This window comes from Bubalus bubalis, chromosome 11, assembly GCF_019923935.1.
Source record: "Bubalus bubalis isolate 160015118507 breed Murrah chromosome 11, NDDB_SH_1, whole genome shotgun sequence".
Classification (NCBI taxonomy): domain Eukaryota; kingdom Metazoa; phylum Chordata; class Mammalia; order Artiodactyla; family Bovidae; genus Bubalus; species Bubalus bubalis.
The window spans coordinates 42,403,922-42,424,628 of NC_059167.1; the positions used below are offsets into that span (position 1 = coordinate 42,403,922).

Sequence of the window (20,707 nt, forward strand, 5' to 3'; positions counted from 1 at the left end):
ATGGATTGATGTTCTTTCCATTGTGAGAAAATCATAGAGAACTGCCTGCAATTAGCAATGAAAATATAATTAACCACTTGGCGCCTGCGGCTTGCCTCACTCATTGCCACACACCCAGCCTGAAAAGTTTAAACCAAGTAGCTCCAGTGATTGTAAATGACATGTGTAACCCAACTTGTTGAGAGACTTGAACACAACCTTGCTGAAAATCACTCTGCCAGTGTTTCCTCACTGTCTGCCAAAAAGGCTTTCAGAGCTTGTTTCATTGAAAGTACTCTCTTCTGAAACTATCAAGGGCAGATATTGTTCAGTTTGGGAAATAACAGGAAGTGGAATGATTTCTGCAGAAATTTAGCAGAAGCATCTTTACTAAGAAGGTAGTAGGATAGTTTGGATCCCATCTGAAAAGCAATGGAGGGGTATTTACCAGCCTCCTGGAATTCTCAAATGGACTTTCTTGTTCTGGCATGGTCAACCAGATCTTGTCTTTATGCAGCATACATTCACATGGGTAAGGAGGGAAATGACAACTAAAAATAGAGTGGGACTGATAAGTGTTATGAAAAAAATAGAAAGGCTGGAGAGTCCTAGGGGTGGGTGGGTAGTCTTTATACTGACTGGCTGAAGAAAGTCTCTCTGAAGAGATAGTTGGGCAAAGACCTGAAGGAAGTGAAGAAATGAGAACAGTGGCTTCACATGTGAGAACAGTCCAGGAGGAACAGTACACGAGGAACAGTACACACGGAGGGCAGTATCGGAGGAGAGGGCAGCAGGTGATGAAGCAGGAGAGGCCATGGGGAGTCATACCCCTGAACCTTGTTGGCCATTGGAAGGACTCTGAGTAGGAAAAGGTGGCAATAGAAGTGTGAATTGATCTTATGCCAGATGTGCCTTGAAGGAAGAGTCCAGAAGATCGCTGTATGGGTGAAAGTGAGGAATCAAGATGACTTCTGGATTTTTGACCAGAGAAAATTTCCTTGTTTCTGTGAAAGCCATATTTTGGGGTGCCAGGCTTCACATTTCTGGGTCAGAATGATCTTCTAGTTCCATAAGATATGAAAGCAGGAAGAGGCCTTAGAGATCCATGAGAGTTCTAAGAGGGTAAGAGATTGGAACAAGGAAACATAACGAGTCATTGGGAAAGCCTAGCTCCCCATCCAGGTGTTTTTTTTTTTTTCGCCACACCTGTTTCTCTCTCCTTGGGTTATACTGAAAGTGAAAGTGTTAGTCAATCAGTCATGTCTGACTCTTTGTGACCCCATGGACTATAGCCCACCCTCCAGGATCCTCTGTCCATGGGATTCTCCAGGCAAGAATACTGGAGTGCATTGTCATTCCCTTCTCCAGGGGATCTTCCCAACCCAGGGATTGAACCTGGGTCTCCCACATTGGAGGCAGATTCTCTACCATCTGAGCCACCAGGGAGGCTGAGATGTATTTGAATGAGGGACTTTAACCTATTTTATTAAAGTTTTAATGATGGAGGCTCTGGTTTTCTATAGGTTGCAGTATTTGAACATGGAGCAAAGCCATGTTGAGCAGGGAAGGGCAACGTGTGGAGAAGGATGAAAACTGGGCTGGAATTTAGGAAGGATGCGTTCTAGCTCTGCTTTGTTTCATTCTGAGCTTTGTGACTTTGAACTGTCACCTTGCTTTATGATCTCCAATATGTTTTTCTGTTCTAGCAGTCTATAGATCTATATATATATTTTGAAAATGTGCTTCTAGTAGAAGATTTGGAGAAGGCAATGGCACCCCACTCAGTACTCTTGCTTGGAAAATCCCATGGATGGAGGAGCCTGGTAGGCTGCAGTCCATGGGGTCGCGAAGAGTCGTACACGACTGTGCGACTTCACTTCCACTTTTCACTTTCATGCATTGGAGAAGGCAATGGCAACCCACTCCAGTGTTCTTGCCTGGAGAATCCCAGGGACGGGGGAGCCTGGTGGGCTGCCATCTATGGGGTCGCACAGAGTCGGACACGACTGAAGCGAATTAGCAGCAGCAGTAGCAGCACTCCTTTTCTTAATGGCAGCTAAACTGTCTCTGTCTAGACCATTTTCATCTGCTGTACTAATTTTCAGTTGGGTCTGGTGTAAGGAGCTCACTCCCTTTTTTATGGTTGTTTTGTTTGGAATTGCTAAGTATCAAAATTACTTTCTTATTCTATATGGACTGTTTGGACTGAGTTTCCCATATTGAAAGATTATCTTTTGGCATGTTGGAAATATTGGCTAGAATAGTTGTCTGGCCTCTTAGCTTCTTAAATAATTAATTTTCTCTTTGCTGTAACTGTGGGCAGCAGGTGATATTCTCCAAATATGCCAGTTGATTGCTAGTTACTAAAGGTCTTGAGTAGTGGAGCAACCTCAGAGGAGAATACTCTGGGAGAATTAAGTAGATGTAGTCATTAATGCCATGACTTCCTAAGTCAGCGCATATTTTTCATAGGGCTATTTTTGTCCCACAGGAAACTGTGGTCTAAACTCCATTTTCAAAAGCTCTGGCACTTTGCTTTATGTGGATGTATGAGGCGAAAAGGGAGGAATGCAGAAGAATGCAAGATAGTGGTAAAACAGAATGGTTAAAACAGGAGAGAAAGACAATAGGAGAGTAGTAAATGGTAAATGAAAAAGGTGCAAATTAAAATGGCAAAACTCTTAAGCCCTGGTTCCTTCTGCAGCTTTATGACTATCTTGGTGGGCAAGCAAGTGTGGGATGTGCTGGGAAGGACCTGGCAAGGCCTGGTGTGGGCCATTGGTCCCATAAAGTCATCATCTGGTAGAGTACTGTTTTGTATAAGAACCACCACCACCTCCATAATTCCCTGTCTCCTTAAAAAAAGTTAACACCAACAGGCAATTGTGATTAAGACTGGGCAGCCTGAGAAGGTTGGTTGCCTTGTGGTGATCAGAAGAGGGAAGAGGGAAGCTGAAGTTGAGGAGGAGCACTGCCAAAGACTCTCTTTAGATCACCTTCCCTGGTCCACTTGTGGCACTTAAAATTCTGTTAGTTTTTCTGAAGGCCTGCTTGGAAACTATTTGCTTGAAAAGACAACTGACTGATTGAGTGAATGAAGGATGTGATATGTAGAATACTAGGCACTATCTACAAATCTGAATGTGATCTGAGCTAGGTGTCTCCTGGTAGCTCATCTATAGGACAGCTTTATGACTCAAGTGGAGAGAAGTGGGGGAAAAAGGATAGAAGAGATCACAAATGCTTGAATTTGTTTCAGCTGAGCCTTTTACTGCTCTTCAAGAGAAAATCAGTTTAAAATCCAAAGAAAAGGCCAGAGAGGGAGAAGGAAATTATACTTATTCAGTTAGACTGCTTATTTTTTTAATTAAATTAGAAAACCTCAATTATATGAAATAATGAAGAAAACAGATGAAGCTTGCCCAATTATAAAATGATTCTTTTAAATGAACTAAATGTAAATTTTAAGAAAATGGGATTTCTTGAGGAACACAATAAATTTTGTAACCAAGTCAGTTATATATGAGACAGCTCATTATTATATAGAATAAAGAATGGTTATATAATACTTAAAAAATAGTTAATTTTTTATTGCCATTTTGACACTTGTTGAAATTAGAGAGGACTCACTGAAGTGTTACTGCCCAAGCTACTAAGGAAGATAAATAACAAGTTTTAAAAGACCAACAAAGGTTACAGAAGTTCATTTGTGGGCTTCCTCAGAAGCCTTCCCACAACTTTATTCCATGGCTGGCTGTGTGGCTTAGCTTCTTGCAGCCATTTTCCTAAGCAGGTGGGAGTAGGGAAGAATGAAGTGTAAATCCACCTGTGTGTGCTCTTTTCCTCATGATCTTATGGGCTAATCTGAACACTGTCAAGAAAAAGGAAGAGAGAGCCATTCAGCTGCCTTAGGGGCACACTTCTCTTTGGGTTTCTGTCCTCCATTTATTGTCCCCCTCCTCCTACACTCCCCTCCCCCAGTATGTGTGCCATTTGCAGGACAAACCGACTGGTCTTCCATGACCTTTGTGGCTTAAATTTATAAAATGGATATGTGGTTGTATTTTCTTATACATTCTCATTTGAACACTGTTTGAAGTCTATGGTTTCTTGAATCAAAAGCAATCTAGGGGGTACTCTTTCTGCCCCCTTCTGATGCCTATGTCAGAAGCTTTCTCTATCTCCTTTATACTTTAATAAAACTTTATTACACAAAAGCTCTGAGCGATCAAGCCTCGTCTCTGGCCCCGGATTGAATTCTTCTCCTCCAGGGGCCAAGAATCCCGGTGTATTCGCATGATTCAACAACAACCTTTCATCTTGGGGGCTCGTCCGGGATCCTTCAGGACAAAGTAAAGATGCTTGGAGCTTTAGTTCTTTGTTCTCTTAGCGAACACGTTTTCTGCTGTGCTTTACTAACTCTACCGTGTGCTTGTGTGAATGAATGGCATGTCCTGCGTGAAGCAAGTTAGGAGCCCTGCTCTGCAGTTCCACGGTGATCTCATACGGCTTATGGCAGAAACCTGTCGGGGCATTATACCGACCTGCCAATGCCAAGAGGCACCCAGTGTCTCCTTTGGGAACCGACCAGAAATGGGCAAAGCGTGTGGACCGAACTCTCCTTTCTCGGTCAAGCTTTTCGGTCTCTTTGACCATTTCATAACTCCTTGGGAATTAGAAGTACTAACCTAATCTATCGGATCATAGACTTTCAAGAGACTTGTGATCTATATTGTTACTGTATACTGTGGCTTAGGTCCCAAACTTGGATTGGTAGTCAAGAAAGCACCTAGCCTCGCTAGGAATCAAAGTTCAGAAGCTAGATGGAGCTCTAGCTCCCAGAACATCTCTGAGGTTAAAGGTTACTCAGATTGGGACTGCGATGGGTTTTTTTTCCCTTTGGTAACGCCAGCTCTTAGTGGACCAGAGGAGGCTGTTATACTGGTGTGGTGATGCTTGGAAAGAACATCACAGTTTTATGTTCGTGTTGGTCTTATTGTGGTCAGGAAATACTCAGGGTCGTGCACAGGCACTCAGGTGACTAATATTTCCCACAGCGGTTTTAGCTTGGGAGGCATTCCAGAAGGTTACTCTGATTCACCCCGGGTGACATCAGAGGCAAGCAAGGTTAAGGGTGAAGAGCTGGACGTCAAGTAGGGATGCTATCAAGTCTACCCCTGGTACATCCCCACCCCATCTCGGTGGTAGAACCGGGAGGGACGAGTACGGCGCCTGCGTCGGTAAGGGACAGACTAAGTCCGACTAGGAAGGAAAAGCTTTTGGTGTAACGTCTGTCTACACCCCCATCTAGATCAGGGAGGGACGCCTCCGGTAGAAAAAATGGCGCTGGTCGCTTTTTTTCTCTCTTACAGATGGGAGCTAACAATTCCAGCCTCACTCCTTTGAACTGTGTCCTGAAAAACTGGGATAGATTTGATCCCCAGGGCTTGAAGAAGATACACCTGGTCTTCCTATGTGATACTGCATGGCCACGGTATCCATTGGAGGACGGCGAACGGTGGCCAGTTGGAGGGTCTCTTAAGCATAATACTGTTCTACAATTAGACCGGTTCTGTAAGGAACAAGGGAAATGGGTAGAAGAAGCATATGTGTTGCCCTTTTTCTCTCTGCGAAATATGCCAGACTTATGTCCTAAGGGTATAGATTTGGGCGTGAAACCTTCAGCTCCCTCCTGTCCTCTTACTCTGCCCCCGTGCGGGGGACTCCAAACTGGGATTCAAACTGCCCACATGGAGGTCCAAACAACTCCTGTCTCAGTACGACCTCAGACTACTCTGGTTTCAGTAGAAACTCAGACCATCGAAGTAAGAGATGAGATGGAGGACAGGAGACAAAAAGAAGAGGAAAAACAGGTTTCTCCAATCTATCCCTGGGATCATATGCGCAGAGCAGCCAGAGAGACTGAGGAACAGCCACACAAGCTGTTGCCTCTTTATGAAACACCCACTGGGAGAAATAATCAGTCTGTGAGAGTTAATAAGCCTTTTTCTTATCAAGAAATACAAAGAATCAAGGAGGATCTGGGAGACTATTTAGATGACCCAGAAAAATATATTAGAGCTTTTAAAGGTGTTACTCTGCTTTATGACCTCACTTGGAAGGATGTGATGTATATCTTGGGACAAACGCTGACTCCTGAGTCAAAGACTCGAGTTTTGGGAAAAGCGGTTGCTTATGGAGATGAATGGCTTGGTAATGAATCAGTAGGGAAGAGGGAGAACGAGATAGCGGCCCTCCCCACTGGGAATCAGGCGGTCCCAACTATAGAACCAGACTGGGACTACAACACAGCTAAAGGAAGATGGGATCAGAGTCATTTTGTTAGATGTATTCTTGAAGGACTTAGGCAGGCGCGTTCTAAGCCTTTAAACTATGGCAAATTGGCAGATATAGAACAGGAGGAGAAAGAAGCTCCTGGTAAATTCCTAGATAGACTGAGAGAAGGCCTTCGCTGATTCACTGAGATTGATCCCGAAAGTGAAGAGGAAAAAGTGATCTTAAAGGATAGATTTCTCACTCAGTCGGCTCCAGATAGCCGCCGCCGTAAGCTATTAAAACAGGCGTATGGACCAAATCAGTTACAACTGGCTCAGTCTATTATGGTAGGGAATATGAGGAAAAGAAAGAAAGGCAAAAAAAGACAAAGGAAAAGGCGGAAGCCTTCGCCATGGCTATGAAAAATGTTCTTAAACAGCCTGAGAAAAATGCCCAGAGGGGCCCAGGTGAAAAGGGATGGGCTTGCTACTACTGTGGAAAGGAGGGGCACCTCAAGCGGGATTGCCCTTAGGCATCTAAGCCGCCCCTGGCTCCATGTCCGGTCTACAAAGGACCACACTGGAAGAGAGACTGCCCCCAGAGGCGTAGGTCTCCCGGGTCGGACTCTCAAGACAATCAGGACTGAAGGTGCCCGGGGGTCCCCACACAAGCTCCCGTCCTAATTACACCTGAGGAACCCCGGGTATTAATAGTTGTGGGGGGCCAATCCGTCGATTTACTTTTAGATACTGGGGCAACTTATTCTGTGCTTACTGAAGCCCCTGGCCCACTTTCTTCCCGATCCGCTTCCGTAATGGGACTGTCTGGACGAGCCAAAAGGTGTTATTTCAGTTATTCTTTATCTTGCAACTGGGATTCTGTGCTGTTTTCACACGAGTTTCTGATCGTGCCAGAATCTCCCTCACCCCTTTTGGGAAGGGATATACTGAGCAAGGTCCATGCCTCTGTTTTCATGAATATGGAGCCCTCCCTTTCTCTCCCTTTAGTTAAACAAAACGTAAATCCTAGAGTATGGGCTGATGGAAAATCTGTGGGTCGAGCACAAAATGCTATTCCTGTAGTTGTTAAGCTCAAAGACCCGCACGTATTTCCACATAAGAAGCAGTATCCACTGAAACGTAGTTAAGGAAGGGTTAAAACCCATCATTGAAAATTTAAAGGAGCAGGGACTATTAATTCCCTGTAACAGTCCTTGCAACACTCCTATTTTGGGTATAAAGAAATCGAATGGTAAATGGAGACTAGTTCAAGATTTACGAATAATAAATGAGGCTGTAGTTCCTTTACACCCCGTGGTGCCTAATCCTTATACTCTATTGTCTGAAATTCCTGAACGGGCCAAATATTTCTCAGTAATTGACTTAAAGGATGCCTTCTATTCAGTGCCTTCGGCGGAAGAAAGTCAATTCCTATTTGCCTTTGAAGACCCTACGCAGCCAGCTTCTCAATTAACCTGGACAGTTTTGCCCCAGGGATTTCGTGACAGTCCTCACTTATTCGGACAAACTTTGTCACTGGATCTACAAAACTTTAATAGCTCTGAAGCAGTGGTGTTACAATATGTAGATGATATTTTGCTCTGTGCTGAGACAGAGGAAGCTTGTTTGCGAGCCTCAGAAGATTTCTTAAACTTTCTGGCAGACTGTGGTTACAAGACATCAAGAGAAAAGGCTCAGCTTTGTCAACAATCGGTTAGATATCTGGGCCTAATCATATCAGAAGGGACTAGGGCCATAGGCCCTGAGAGAATTAAACCTATACTAAATCACCCCCTACCTATGACTTTAAGACAATTGAGAGGATTTTTGGGAATCACAGGTTACTGTCGCATTTGGATTCCGGGTTAGGGGGAACTTGCCCGGCCTTTATATAAACTTATAGCTGAAACTCAGCAGGCCCAAACCGACAAACTGGTTTGGTCTCTAGAAACTCAAAAGGCTTTTAAGGTCCTTCAGACTGCTCTCCTGGCAAGCTCCAGCTCTGAGCTTGCCCACAGGGTCAGAATTTAATTTGTTTGTCACTGAAAGAAAAGGTGTGGCATTGGGAGTTTTGACACAACCCCGAGGGCCTCACCAGCAACCTGTAGCTTATCTAAGCAGAGAATTATATGTAGTTTCACGTGGGTGGCCCCACTGCCTAAGAGTAATTGGGACAGCGGCTTTATTAGCACCTAAAGCTTTAAAAATAATTAATGGACGAAACCTTACTGTACTGACTTCTCATGATGTGAGTGGAATCTTAAATTCTAAGGTTAATATTTGGATGACAGTAGGCTTTTTAAGTATCAGTCGTTGTTGTTAGAAAGACCAGTAACTAAGCTTAAAGTTTGTAAAAATTTAAATCCTGCCACTTTCCTTCCTGAGAAGGAAAATGAAACACCTGATCACGATTGTTCTCAAATCCTAACTTTAAACTATGCAACTCGAGAGGATCTAAAGGATAAACTGCTGGGTCTGTGGAGCGCTCCCCTCTTCGTCAGTGGAAGGCTTCCCGTGGTGGACATCCCCACTTCAAGGAAAAGACTTTCTCCAAGTCTGTGAATACCTTTGACAACAATCACATGCGATGCCTCTTCTTCATCTGATGACATCTACCAACCCTAAAATGGACTGGTGCAACACTTTGTACTCTAACTATGGACATAATGTGACTTTTAATTTTGATTATACATTGTCTCGGTTCAATGACTATTTTTCTACATATGAGGTAAATAGGCCTAGATGGTTTTTTACCTGACGTTTATGAAATATGGGATGAGGTTACATGGCTAACTCCTGAAAAAGGACGCTTAATATCTACTGCCTTTATATGCTGGGAACAAACAGAGCCGTCCCCAAAAGTTAGCCAACAACTTAATTACAATGATTGGAAACAATTGGGATATTTGTCTCAGGAAACATGCAATGTAATCATTCCCGTGTTTTCCAATCCCAGATCAGGTTCTCCCTTTGTCTGGCCAGGCAAAAATTGGGACTGGATATCTCAGTCGCACTGGCTTGCTCCAAATGGGACTTATTGGATATGTGGCTCTTACCTACGGGCATGGCTTCCCCCTGGTTGGATAGGGAGATGCACCCTGGGTCTAGCCTTTACTCATGGCTTTATATTTTCAGAGCTTCCAGAAAAGCCTGCTAATTTACCCCACCTTAAAACTCGGTGGGCAAGGTCTGTATTTTATTGGTATGATTATTTGGCTGCAGCATTTGTTCCCTCTTTGGGAACTACAGATGTTATGTTACGAGTGGATGCTTTGACTAATTTTACTCAACAGGCATTACAAGATTCTCAAAAGGCTATTTCAGCTCTTAATGCTGAACAAGCACAAATTAGAAAGGTGGTTTTACAAAACAGATTGGCTCTAGATATTCTGACAGCTGCACAAGGAGGAACTTGTGCCATTATTCATACCCAATGCTGTACATATATACCTGACATGAGCACGAATGTTACTCATTTTACTAACCACATGAACAAGATGATTAGGGCCGTGGATACTCCTGAAGCCTCAATTGCCTCACTTTGGGAGACGTTAACTAGTTCCCCATGGTGGACAACTATCTCAATTACAACAATTCTGGTTGTTTTGTTCTTGCTGTTTGCTCCCTGCATCTGTAATTGTATAACTGGATTTGTTTCTAGCCGCATGAAAGCTTTTAAGTTACAAATGGTTGCTCAAACTCCTGCTACTGCTGTAGCTTCCTCCAACTACTATTTGGGGCCCCTGGATCAGATATCCTCAATATGAGGATTAGGAGAATATGTTGCCTCACCAATTTAGGGACAACGCCCCTTGTCAGCTCGGAAGTAGTTATGGAATGAGAACGACGCCCCTTTTCCCTAGGCAACATAATTCTCCTAAAAGAAAAGGGGGGAATGAAAGGGTAACAGGCAGGAAGGCCAGGGGTCTCCAAATGGAGGAAATAGCCTGCAAGTGTCAGACATTTTTATCTCTCTTAAGCGGCAGGAGGAAACAAACTAGCAATATTTTTTTCCTTCTCTATACAAATTTAAAGAGAGGTTTCTCTTAAAATACTGTGTTGCCATAATGACACCTGGTTTCGCCTGAAGTTAGCTTTTCTTGAGCCTAGAGATAACCAATGCCTTTTTCTTATGGAAATGTTTGTCTTAAGCTATGCTAATGTACTACACCTTTACTCCAAACCCTGTCTCCAAGTCGGTTCCGCCTCTTGGCCCAAAACCTACTTGACAAACCAGTATGTTATACTCAGATATTGTTCCCCTAATCTATGTAAATGAAACTATTTGTATGGTGGTCTGCCCTTCTTTAAGATTCAAGTTAATTATTTTACGGCCCAAGATAAACCATTTGGTGCCAAGATTATCCCAAAATGCGTCTTATGGGCGAGGGGCCTGGTGCTATTCTGAATTATAAGACATTCCTTTCTTTCATTAACAGACTGCTAGTGACTATATAACATCCAGCTGAAGACTAGCAAGGGGGTACGCTTTCTGCCCCCTTCTGATGCCTATGTCAGAAGCTTTCTCTTATCTCCTTTATACTTTAATAAAACTTTATTACACACACACACACACAAAAGCAATCTCAAAGTGTTTCTAATAAAAACCATAGAAATTGTTCTAGAAGCTGTGTTTTCCTGAGATTCTAATCAGAAAATTTTATACTTAGAGCAGAAGCTAAAAGTCTTTCCAGAAAAAGAGTACATTACTGATTATATATATATATATAAAATACACATATAATTGTTTCAAATTGTTTTATTTTACTCAATATATTTAAAATTTAGCCATTTCTTACAATTTACATTTTGTTAAGATAGTTATTTTATAATTGGGCAAGTATCATTTTCCTTTATTATTTTACTTTGTTTCACATAATTGAAGTTTTTAACATTAATTATTAGAAACTCCCAAGTGCCTGGAATTATGCTGGGCTGGAATTAGATAATAACCTGTCCCTAAATTCAAAATTTTCTGAAATAACTTAATATCTATTTATAAAATATATCCCTCTGCAGTTTGTGGCAAAGCTGGGACTTACTGGATCTCTCCCCACCTCCTCCCTCAAGGCCACCTTTGATCCATGCCTTACTTTAGTCAGTGCTTTATGGTCAACTCAGTTCATTTAAAAGTAGGAAATTTTATTCAGGCTATACTTAGGTGTCTGGAAAGCTGATTATATAGGAGTACACTTTTTAGTGATAAAAGGGGTCAAAGGGGAACATTCCTTATAATCTATATCTGCCCTAGTCTTTGTTTTGTAGATCATGCCTTATAAGGCTGAGGCTGTTTTTGTTGTTTTGACCAAACCTTCCTTGTTAGTCCCAATCAACTGACCACAAGCATCAAAGTGATATTTGGGATTTTAGGGGTTTGGTTTTCCTAGTTTTTGTATTGCTTCTCTGATGTGCTGTAGCTCAGGAGCTGTATTTTTAATGTCTCACTAGTTTCCCAGGAAAAAAAAGCAGTTGTGAAAAGTTCACTCAACACCCTTAGCTCACCTAACTTTTTTCTTGATTTAAAGCTTATTAGTTTACTAACTCTGGCTCTCTCACACAATTTCTATGGCCACATACCAGCAGGGCACACTGCAGGCAGTATCTCGCTGCCTTTGTGAGTGTGTATAACTGGGCAGGCTGCTGACTAGCTGTTGGGGCAGCGCCTGGTTTGTGATCACAAGTGCCACTGACTCGGGTAGAGGGCTCTTTATAATAGCACTTACCGTTCTTTGGCCACCTCATGCGAAGAGTTGACTCATTGGAAAAGACTCTGATGCTGGGAGGGATTGGGGGCAGGAGGAGAAGGGGACGACAGAGGATGAGATGGCTGGATGGCACCACCGACTCGATGGACGTGAGTCTCAGTGAACTCCGGGAGTTGGTGATGGACAGGGAGGCCTGGCGTGCTGCGATTCATGGGGTCGCAAAGAATCAGACACGACTGAGCGACTGATCTGATCTGATCTGATCTGACCGTTCTCTACAGGGGAAATTTGAGCCCTGATGATTTCAGACCATGTGGTTGATGCAATCTAGTTCATTTTCATTTGTAGCAGGCAGGGTGGTGACAGAGCAGCTCTGGAGACTTAAAAGTGAATGATTTACCTATAAAGACTTCTGGGGTCTGCCCTCTGGAAACTGGCAGCAGAGTCAGGAAAATAAGCCCCCTGGCACAATTCCTATGGGTTTTACAGCCAGTTAGAAACACTTTCAGTTTGCTTTAGATTCAATTTTGAGACCACAGTTTTCAAAAACTGTTCAAATGAGAAAGTGTAAGAAAATATGCCTAGAAGTTCACTGAAGACCATAAAAGAACTGGTTGACTTGAGTCCAGAAAAATGGTATAGTTTGGGTCTTAGAAAATCAAATAAGAGGGCATACTGTTCTCTAAACCATACCATGCTGGCTTTGATGGTTAGATTTTAGTGTCTTTCAGAGATACTTCAGTGACACCTCTGTTTTTCTCAGCATCTTCCACAAGAAGAGATAGTTTGATATGGCTGTGTGACAACTTTTTTTTTTTAGTCCACCAAATTGCAAACTAGCCCCTTGCCAGCCTAGGAACTCAAGATAATACTAGAATCTCAGGGTAAGTGAAACTTTTCAATTTAGGCTCTGTTTATCTACTGGGCCATAAACTGAATGTTTGAGGGGCAGGAGGAGATGAATAATCTATTTGCTTGCAAGCATTTTTGTTTTCTTCTCTAGACATCTACTTTCATATGAAAAATATATTTTAATGAATATAACAGATGATGAAAAGAAATCAACTGAGAAAATCATTGAGGGGGAAATGAATTACTGATGTGCAATAATTCTCATGTCCTAGAATAAGGGTAATATTCTATTGATATTTTCCAGGAAATAAAGTAGCTCATTTATATGGAAAAAAGGGACAGAATTGTGCTAAATTAATTATGAAATTCTTAATCTGCTATGAATTTGGAGTAAATTTTATTAGGATGAATTTGGAAGCACATGTGAACTGTTCTTGTCAGGATAAATTGCATCTTTTAAAGATGAGTGATCTTTGTACTTGTGTAGGGCCTTTCACTTTGGTATAAATCTTAGGTTTGAAACTGTGCTTGGTTGATGGCCACTAAAATTACCTCTTGCTGCACGGAGGCTTATATAGTCATTTCCATCTCAACCACACATTTTGTTCAGATGAGAAATTCTGAGTCCAGTCATCAGAACCAGCTCCTGAAGGCACAGGGCAAATGGGGATGGACCTGCTGAACCACTACCCTCTTGTGGAAAGGTCTGCATAATTTCCCTTTAGAGATTAGCAGGTAAACTAACTTAGAGTTTAGTAACATTCTTTGTTGATAAATTCATTTAGCACAAATCTAGGCTATCTGTTCTAGGTTACTGAATGCAGCTTAAATAGCCACCAGAGGAAGCTCTCACTTGTATGTATAAGACTTGCACTTTAAATTTTGATTTGCCCTTTTATGGAGCAACCTTCTGATTCATACTTTTGATTACATGTACTACCTGTTTTCTTTTTACTCCCTCTTCTTGATCACCTGAAGACTTGTTATATAACTCTTCAAATGCTGGCTTTATGGAATCAAGACTACAGGGGGTTATTGCCAGCCTTCATGAAACAGGAGTACTACTAATTTTTACTAAACAGCCAAAACTTGGGGCTAGTTTTAGATACAATTAAATTTCAAATCACCTTCTGATAATAGTACAAATTTTGTAATGTCCTAAAATGTTTGACAACACTGAAAAAAAAAAACCCCACAAAAACCCACAAAACAAAGCACACCACATAATCTCTCCTTAGTTCTCGGAGTGTTCTGAAGCACCAGGAAAATCAACTCTTATTTTCATTTGCAAGTTCTAATTTTTTCTCTCATTGTTTTAGGAAATTTGGGGCTCAAGGATCACGACTTACTGGAGCAGGATGGGGAGGCTGCACAGTTTCAATAGTACCTGCTGAGAAGCTGTCCAGCTTCCTGGCAAATGTGCACGAAGCCTATTACCAGAGGAGCAACCGAAGCTTAGCGCCGGAGAAGCAGAGTTTGTTTGCTACCAAACCTGGAGGTGGAGCTTTGGTTTTCCTTGAGGCCTAAACAATGTAAAAAATCTCCAAGAAACTATTTAGAGCATTTAGGGACTGGCAGGACTTCTTATGCCATAGTACATTAATCCTCCTCCTGTTTTGTATTATGAAGAAATGGTTGCTATTATCAAGATATATTTCCAAAGAAATGGTTGAAATCTCCCCATGCTTCATAAAGATGATTTTTCCACCTGAAATATGTTTTCTACCAATAACGGCAAAGATTATGCTTGGATAGAGATCTCTTAAGATAATTTACTTAGATTTATTGATTTCAAGATTTTTAAAGACACATGGTAAAAGCCCATCAATACGGGTACCTCATGGACTGTATCTGAAGTAAACACACATTCTTAAATGCAGTTTACTTCTGGTTCCTCCTGGCATTCTTCTTCCTCAGGGCCTTCTGTTGATGATGGTGATGACAGTGAAGCCAAGAGCTCTCTGTCAGTTAGAGCTTCAAATCGCTATTAAAATGACACACTATTAAGGAGCCACAGATGTTTCTGGATATTGTATACTTGAAAGTGAGATTCTCCCAGTTATCAACTTGAGGGAGATCACTTAAATTTTTTTCAAAAAATGGATTCAGGAAGAAAATCCCAGGCTGATTGAATTTTTTTAACCATTTGATAGCATATAAACAGTTACTTTCAATTCTTTTGGCCCTGAGCTTTCTCTATCATAAAAGAGAAACTTTAGATAACAAAACAAAACAAAAAAAACACTTCAAGTTCTTGTCTCTGTGCACATGGAAATAGATAATTATCCAAATATTAATTCAGATCATTCAATTTATCCATGGAATTTACTTTATTCCTACTCTATCCTTCCTTTTCTTAAATGCCACTCGAGTCCAGGATGCAGGTTTACTATTCTAGGAAAATCCATCTGCGCCTTGCAGCCTGCACTGTATGTCGAGCAAGGCTTGTTTGTATATGTGAACCAATGTAGGGCAGGTGTGAGGCACGCAGGCGAGGTATGAAAAGGCCGAGAGTGGGCTCTGGGATTGGGTAGGCTTGTTGGTAGATGCCTGTTTATCAAAATGGGCAGAAAGTTTGGCCTCATGGTTATGGTTAATGAGTGGCTGTCCCCCAGAGAGACTACAGGAAGGCCTCCCTGAATTATATCACAATTTAGACCAAAAAGCATTTTGCTGGCATAGTCAGATAACTGAGGGACAGCAGTTATTTGGCATAAATTATCCATAAGTTTATCACAATTTTCTGTTATTCTCAGCTTGGTTTTGCTCAAACACTGGGCATCTTCTTGAATCTCAGTTTCAGAGAAGCTGAGACAAAACTGGTTGTAACATTTCTCAAAGAACAGCAGTCATATACAAGCACTAGGAAATCCATTATTCTAAAATAAATTTTGGTACATTTTTATTCTTAGCAGAAAGGTAAATACTTGAGAAAACTTAAGTCAAATTTGCTTGCATTTAAAAAATTGATTTAAAATTATAATCCTTTAATAATTTTCCATTTTTCCACAGAAGATCTGTGGTTGATTGATATATAATTCTTTGAAGATACCCGAATTATTGTAAAAAATGCACTTGCTTTTGCTTTGCTATTCTATTTAAATTTTTCACAGGAGAAACCTTCTCCTCTGAAATAGGTAAGTAAACATTTCTTGTGCACACTCTGCTTTGGAGGACATAGCCATTCTAAGCTGAATCTACTCCCGTATTTATCTTGATGTCTGGCTTGAAGAAAAATATTTTTCCAGTGAAACCATCTCCTAGTGTTATTCTAGAAATTGTGAAAGATGTTGAACTCATTTGTGGAAAGGAGAGGGCTAAAGAAAGTGAAGTCCCTCAGTTGTGTCCAACTCTTCAGGTCTGCATGGACTGTAGCCCACCAGGCTCCTCTGTCCATGGGGATTCTCCAGGTAAGAATACTGGAGTGGGTTGCCATTTCCTTCTCCAGGAGATCTTCTCGACCCAGGGATCAAACCTGGGTCTTGGCAGACTCTTTACCCTCTGAGCCACCAGGGAAGCCCAAGGGAAGGGAAGCCAGGAGGGAAGACTTTCTTTCTTTCTTAAAGGATGAATAGAATTTGAAAGCTGGGGAATAGGCAATGCAGATGATCAAAGTATATGATTATGGATAATAAGCACCATATGTTCAGAAGACTTGGTGGGAGTGAAGGGTTTGCCTTGGGATGGATGTAGTGGAGAATAAGATGGGTGATATTGGTTGGAACCAGATTTTGAAGAGCTCCGTGTTCAGCAGGTAGACCAGGTATTGCAAACCAGCAGCCCACAGGCTGTGTCTGATCTACAGATTTATACAGTTTGACCTCCAGGGTATTTAAAAACTCGAGTCCTAAACAGGAATTTTACTGAAGAATCTGGCCCACTCTAGTATTCTTGCCTGGAGAATCCTGTGGATGGAGGAGCCTGGTGGGCTGTTGTCCATAAGGTTGCACAGAGTCGGACATGACTGAAGTGACTTAGCATGCATGCATGCAGTGGAGAAGGAAATGGCAACCCACTCCAGTATTCTTGCCTGGAGAATTCCAGTGACAGAGGAGCCTGGTGGGCTGCCGTCTATGGGGTCTCACAGAGTCAGACACGACTGAAGTGACATGGCAGCAGCAGCAGCAGCTGGATTGCAAATGGTAAAAGATCTGATAACACTTTGGTCTCCATTCCTGCAGTCATAGTGACCTATGTGAGGAAGTAGCGGCCATGTTTAGCTGAGGCACAGACTCTCCAGTGTGCTATGCTTTCCACAGCTCATGTCGTTTCCCTAATATTCAAGCCATTTACTGTTAACCAGCTGAGGTCATTTGCTCTTTACCAGCTTACTTCCACAATTTTCTTATACTAAATAAATATTTCTCTGTACCTGTGTCTTTAGCAGTAGTAGTCAAGAGAGATCATGAAATAATGGGAGGAATAATTTTTTGTGTGTGGAAGCATTGTTTTATTTGTTTAATATATAACACCCCAACAGTGCAGGAGATGCAAGAGACTCTGGTTGGATCTGTAGGTCAGGAAGAGCCCTTGGAGGAGGGCAGGGCAACCCACTCCAGTATTCTTGCCTGGAGAATCCCATGAACAGAGGAGCCTGGAGGGCTACAGTCCATAGGGTTGCAAGGAGTTGGACACGACTGAAGCAACTTAGCACACATGTACTCCTTTGTTACCTTTCTGCTTCATTGGACTGTCTTTGATCTGTTTTTGACATTACAGCAATAGCCAATGAGGATTGCTCTAGATTTTTGCATGGAAGCCTGGCACGCTGAAAATGAAAAGCTCTCTCTTATTCCTAACCTCAGAATGTCCAACCTTCAGATTTATTGTACACTGTTCTCTACATGTTCTTTCTTGTTGGAAGGGAAGAAGGACCTTTAGCTTTAACAGGATTGCCTGTAAGTTGAGGAGGAAGAGAAGGGAAGGGAATAAAGAAAACGCCTGCCTTTTCTTTCCTTCTTATACTTGAGTCCTATTTAGAGCCTTATCATTTCTTATGTCGAGAAGGCAATGGCACCCCACTCCAGTCCTCTTGCCTGGAAAATCCCATGGGCGGAGGAGCCTGGTAGGCTGCAGTCCATGGGGTTGCTAAGAGTCGGACATGACTGAGCGACTTCACTTTCACTTTTCACTTTCATGCACTGGAGAAGGCAATGGCAACCCACTCCAGTGTTCTTGCCTGGAGAATCCCAGGGACGGGGGAACCTGGTGGGCTGCTGTCTTTGGGGTCGCACAGAGTCGGACACGACTGAAGTGACTTAGCAGCAGCAGCATTTCTTATGTTCCTGTTAATTGAGGGCAAGGGTCATTCATCTAACATAGGAATCCAATATATTTTTGTTGAATTATTACTGGGAAATAAAAATTCTGACTGCATTTGGAGGTTTTCAGTTGTATAAAATGCTTCTGGTCAGAAGCGAAGATGGGGATGAGTGAGCATGAGCTTGTCACAAATCATGAGACAGAGATTATACTTAATGTACATGTGGATGATTAAATAACAAGAATGTATTCTATCCTGCTACTGTAACCTGGACTTGAAAATGATATATTGCTTATTAAGTATATTCCAGTCTTCATAAGAGAAGCTAAAGAGGGAATTCTCAATTATTTTCAGGAAAAAACAAAACAAAACAAAACAACCAACTTACCAGTTGATGGAGGAAATTCTCAAAATCACTCTTAACTTCATAGGGTTTCTTGGTAGCCTTTGCTTGGAGTCTAATTGTGAAAACAAGACAAATGGTGAGCAAACTAATTGTTTTAATACTGACACCAACTAAGCCAGCATCTACAGGGTTTAATATGCTAGCATCTACCACTTTGCATATATTAATTCAATTACTCTGACAATAATCCTAGGAAGTAAGTTCTACTATTATCCTGTATTATAGATGAGGAAAGAGGCTTAGATAGGTTAAGTGACCTGTCCACAGTCCTTCAGCTAGCAAGTAATAGAGGATTTGTACCCGAGCAGTGAGACTAGAGCCCTCCATTGTAATCACCGTGTAACACTGCATCCCAGCAGTGAAACACCCTCTTCAGTGAGAGGGTCCACACAGTATTCCCTTCACTGACTCCACTCACTGTGCTCCAGTGGGGATTGCAGGATGAGCCACTGGGGAGGGAAGAGTAAGAGGAACTGGTCTGGGAAGGATCTTGGCAGGGGAGAGAGAGATGTAAAAGGATGGAGGGTGAGAGTGCTTACTAAACCTTAAGCTCACTGAGGGTGGGGATCCAGGAATCTATCATGATCTCGGCCACCAACTACTCCATTCAAGAAATATTTATGAAGGAGTTAAATAACTGAACTGAAGAGGCAGCAGGAACCTTTCCAGAGATTATGGATGAAGACAGGAGCAGAGGCAGGCCAAGCAAGTAAGGATAGGAACTTGGGACCAGGGATAGACATTAGGAAGAAAAACATAGGTAAGAGAAAGAAAAATGAAAAGGGAAGAAGGATATTAATTTCAGTGGCAATTTTCAAGTGAAACATTTAAAAATTATACTGTGAAATCTGTAGGAAGTAAAATTTTCTAAAAATTCCAAACACACTTTTGCTTGAGCATGAAGCTTGGATTAGCCAACCCCTCATAAGGCCTGCTCTACATTTCTTCAGCATGTAGTCTAGGGTTCCCTGAGAGCATGCAGTAAGGCTACTTCTTAGAGGTCTCTTGCATTAGTGTTCTCTGACTGACAAATGCTCCCTCACTCATTCTCTACTTTATCTCTGCCAATTTTATCTTCTAAGCCTGGGTTTTCTCCTCATTTATTACCCTCTTGGGCTCTCCTTTCCTGCTTTTCTTATCCTGGCTCTTATGGTTGTTTTGGGTCTCTTCTTCATAGCACTATTTAAATACACTCCAAAATATCCCTGGTGCCCTTTTTTCAGTAATACTCTCTTAGAGTCTTTTTGACTGCAAGTCATTCTGAGACTGGTTCATCTTGCTTTGTTAAAAATCAATCCATCGTCAACCCACTTTTAACTTACAGTCCCTCTCTTCTTATTTTTAAATAACAGCTTTGTTGGTATATCTCATACCCTAAAATCCGTCCTTTTAAAGTATGCAATTCAGTGGCTTTAGTATATTCGCAAAGCTTTGCAACCATCACCACTACCCAATCTCCCATCTTTGTCTTTCCTTTCCATGAGTGTCTTTTTTTGAAGACTACAGATGGAAACTTGAACACTCTGCCTGTAAATTTAACAGGCTCACTGGAGTAAGATATCCATCTGAGTATTTCCCCCTTCACATTCTCCAGCAGTGTGCCATTGCATAACACATATTTGAGTGCTTCTTGTGAGGTGCTCTGAAAATTGGTCTACATTCTTCTGCATATCCTGAGTGGTGAGAGATCCTATCCTCTATAGATCTGATTTTTGGGAACCTGGAAATAAGATCTTATAATTTGTGTGTTGTAAAGGTGAAAGCTGGATGATAAAATTTTTGGTGAAAAGTGAACTAAGGTTTTAAAATAATGAGCTGAATTTTCTCATGTGACTGAGAGACTGGGTTTACAAGTTGCAAAATAGCAGTCAGAAGTATGGCAGTATGACTGGAAGAAAATTGTGGTTTATTTGAAGTGCTGTACTCATTGGACATTTATCCTTGCTTATGTGGATATACTGGAAGAAGAAGTGGGTTAGTCCCAATGCCTTATAGTTTTCTTTTTTATACCCTCATTTATGAAATAAACACATGTGCCCAACTTTCTTTGTTTCAGGGGGTACAATGTTTGTATGTATAGGGGAAGCAGCAGGGGCAGAAAGGGGGCAAAGAACTAGCCTGAGACAAAGTAAATAGGTTGTTTTTCTATAGTTCACATCTTCTGTAGGGCAAGGCATGGTTATGGATCTTTAAAAGGCCCTCAGCTTAAGTCCTATGCCTGGTGGAA

At 41.8% G+C, this 20,707-nt stretch overlaps 2 protein-coding genes across 2 annotated transcripts in view; one reads left to right on the forward strand and one right to left on the reverse strand.

Annotated features, from left to right (window-relative positions):
• The window catches only part of GALK2 (galactokinase 2), a 132,620-nt gene extending 117,930 nt beyond the window's left edge, over positions 1-14,690 (forward strand). Inside the window, exon 10 of the mRNA XM_045162158.1 lies at positions 14,131-14,690. Coding sequence (XP_045018093.1) covers positions 14,131-14,338 — 208 coding nt within the window. The 3' untranslated portion in view covers positions 14,339-14,690. The remainder of the gene's footprint in view (positions 1-14,130) is intronic.
• Positions 14,574-20,707, reverse strand: part of FAM227B (family with sequence similarity 227 member B) — a 203,619-nt gene continuing 197,485 nt past the window's right edge. The window contains exons 15-16 of the mRNA XM_045162068.1: positions 18,463-18,532; positions 14,574-14,795 (exon numbers count right to left, since the gene is read on the reverse strand). Of these exons, the coding sequence (XP_045018003.1) occupies positions 14,682-14,795; positions 18,463-18,532 (184 nt within the window). The 3' untranslated portion in view covers positions 14,574-14,681. The remainder of the gene's footprint in view (positions 14,796-18,462; positions 18,533-20,707) is intronic.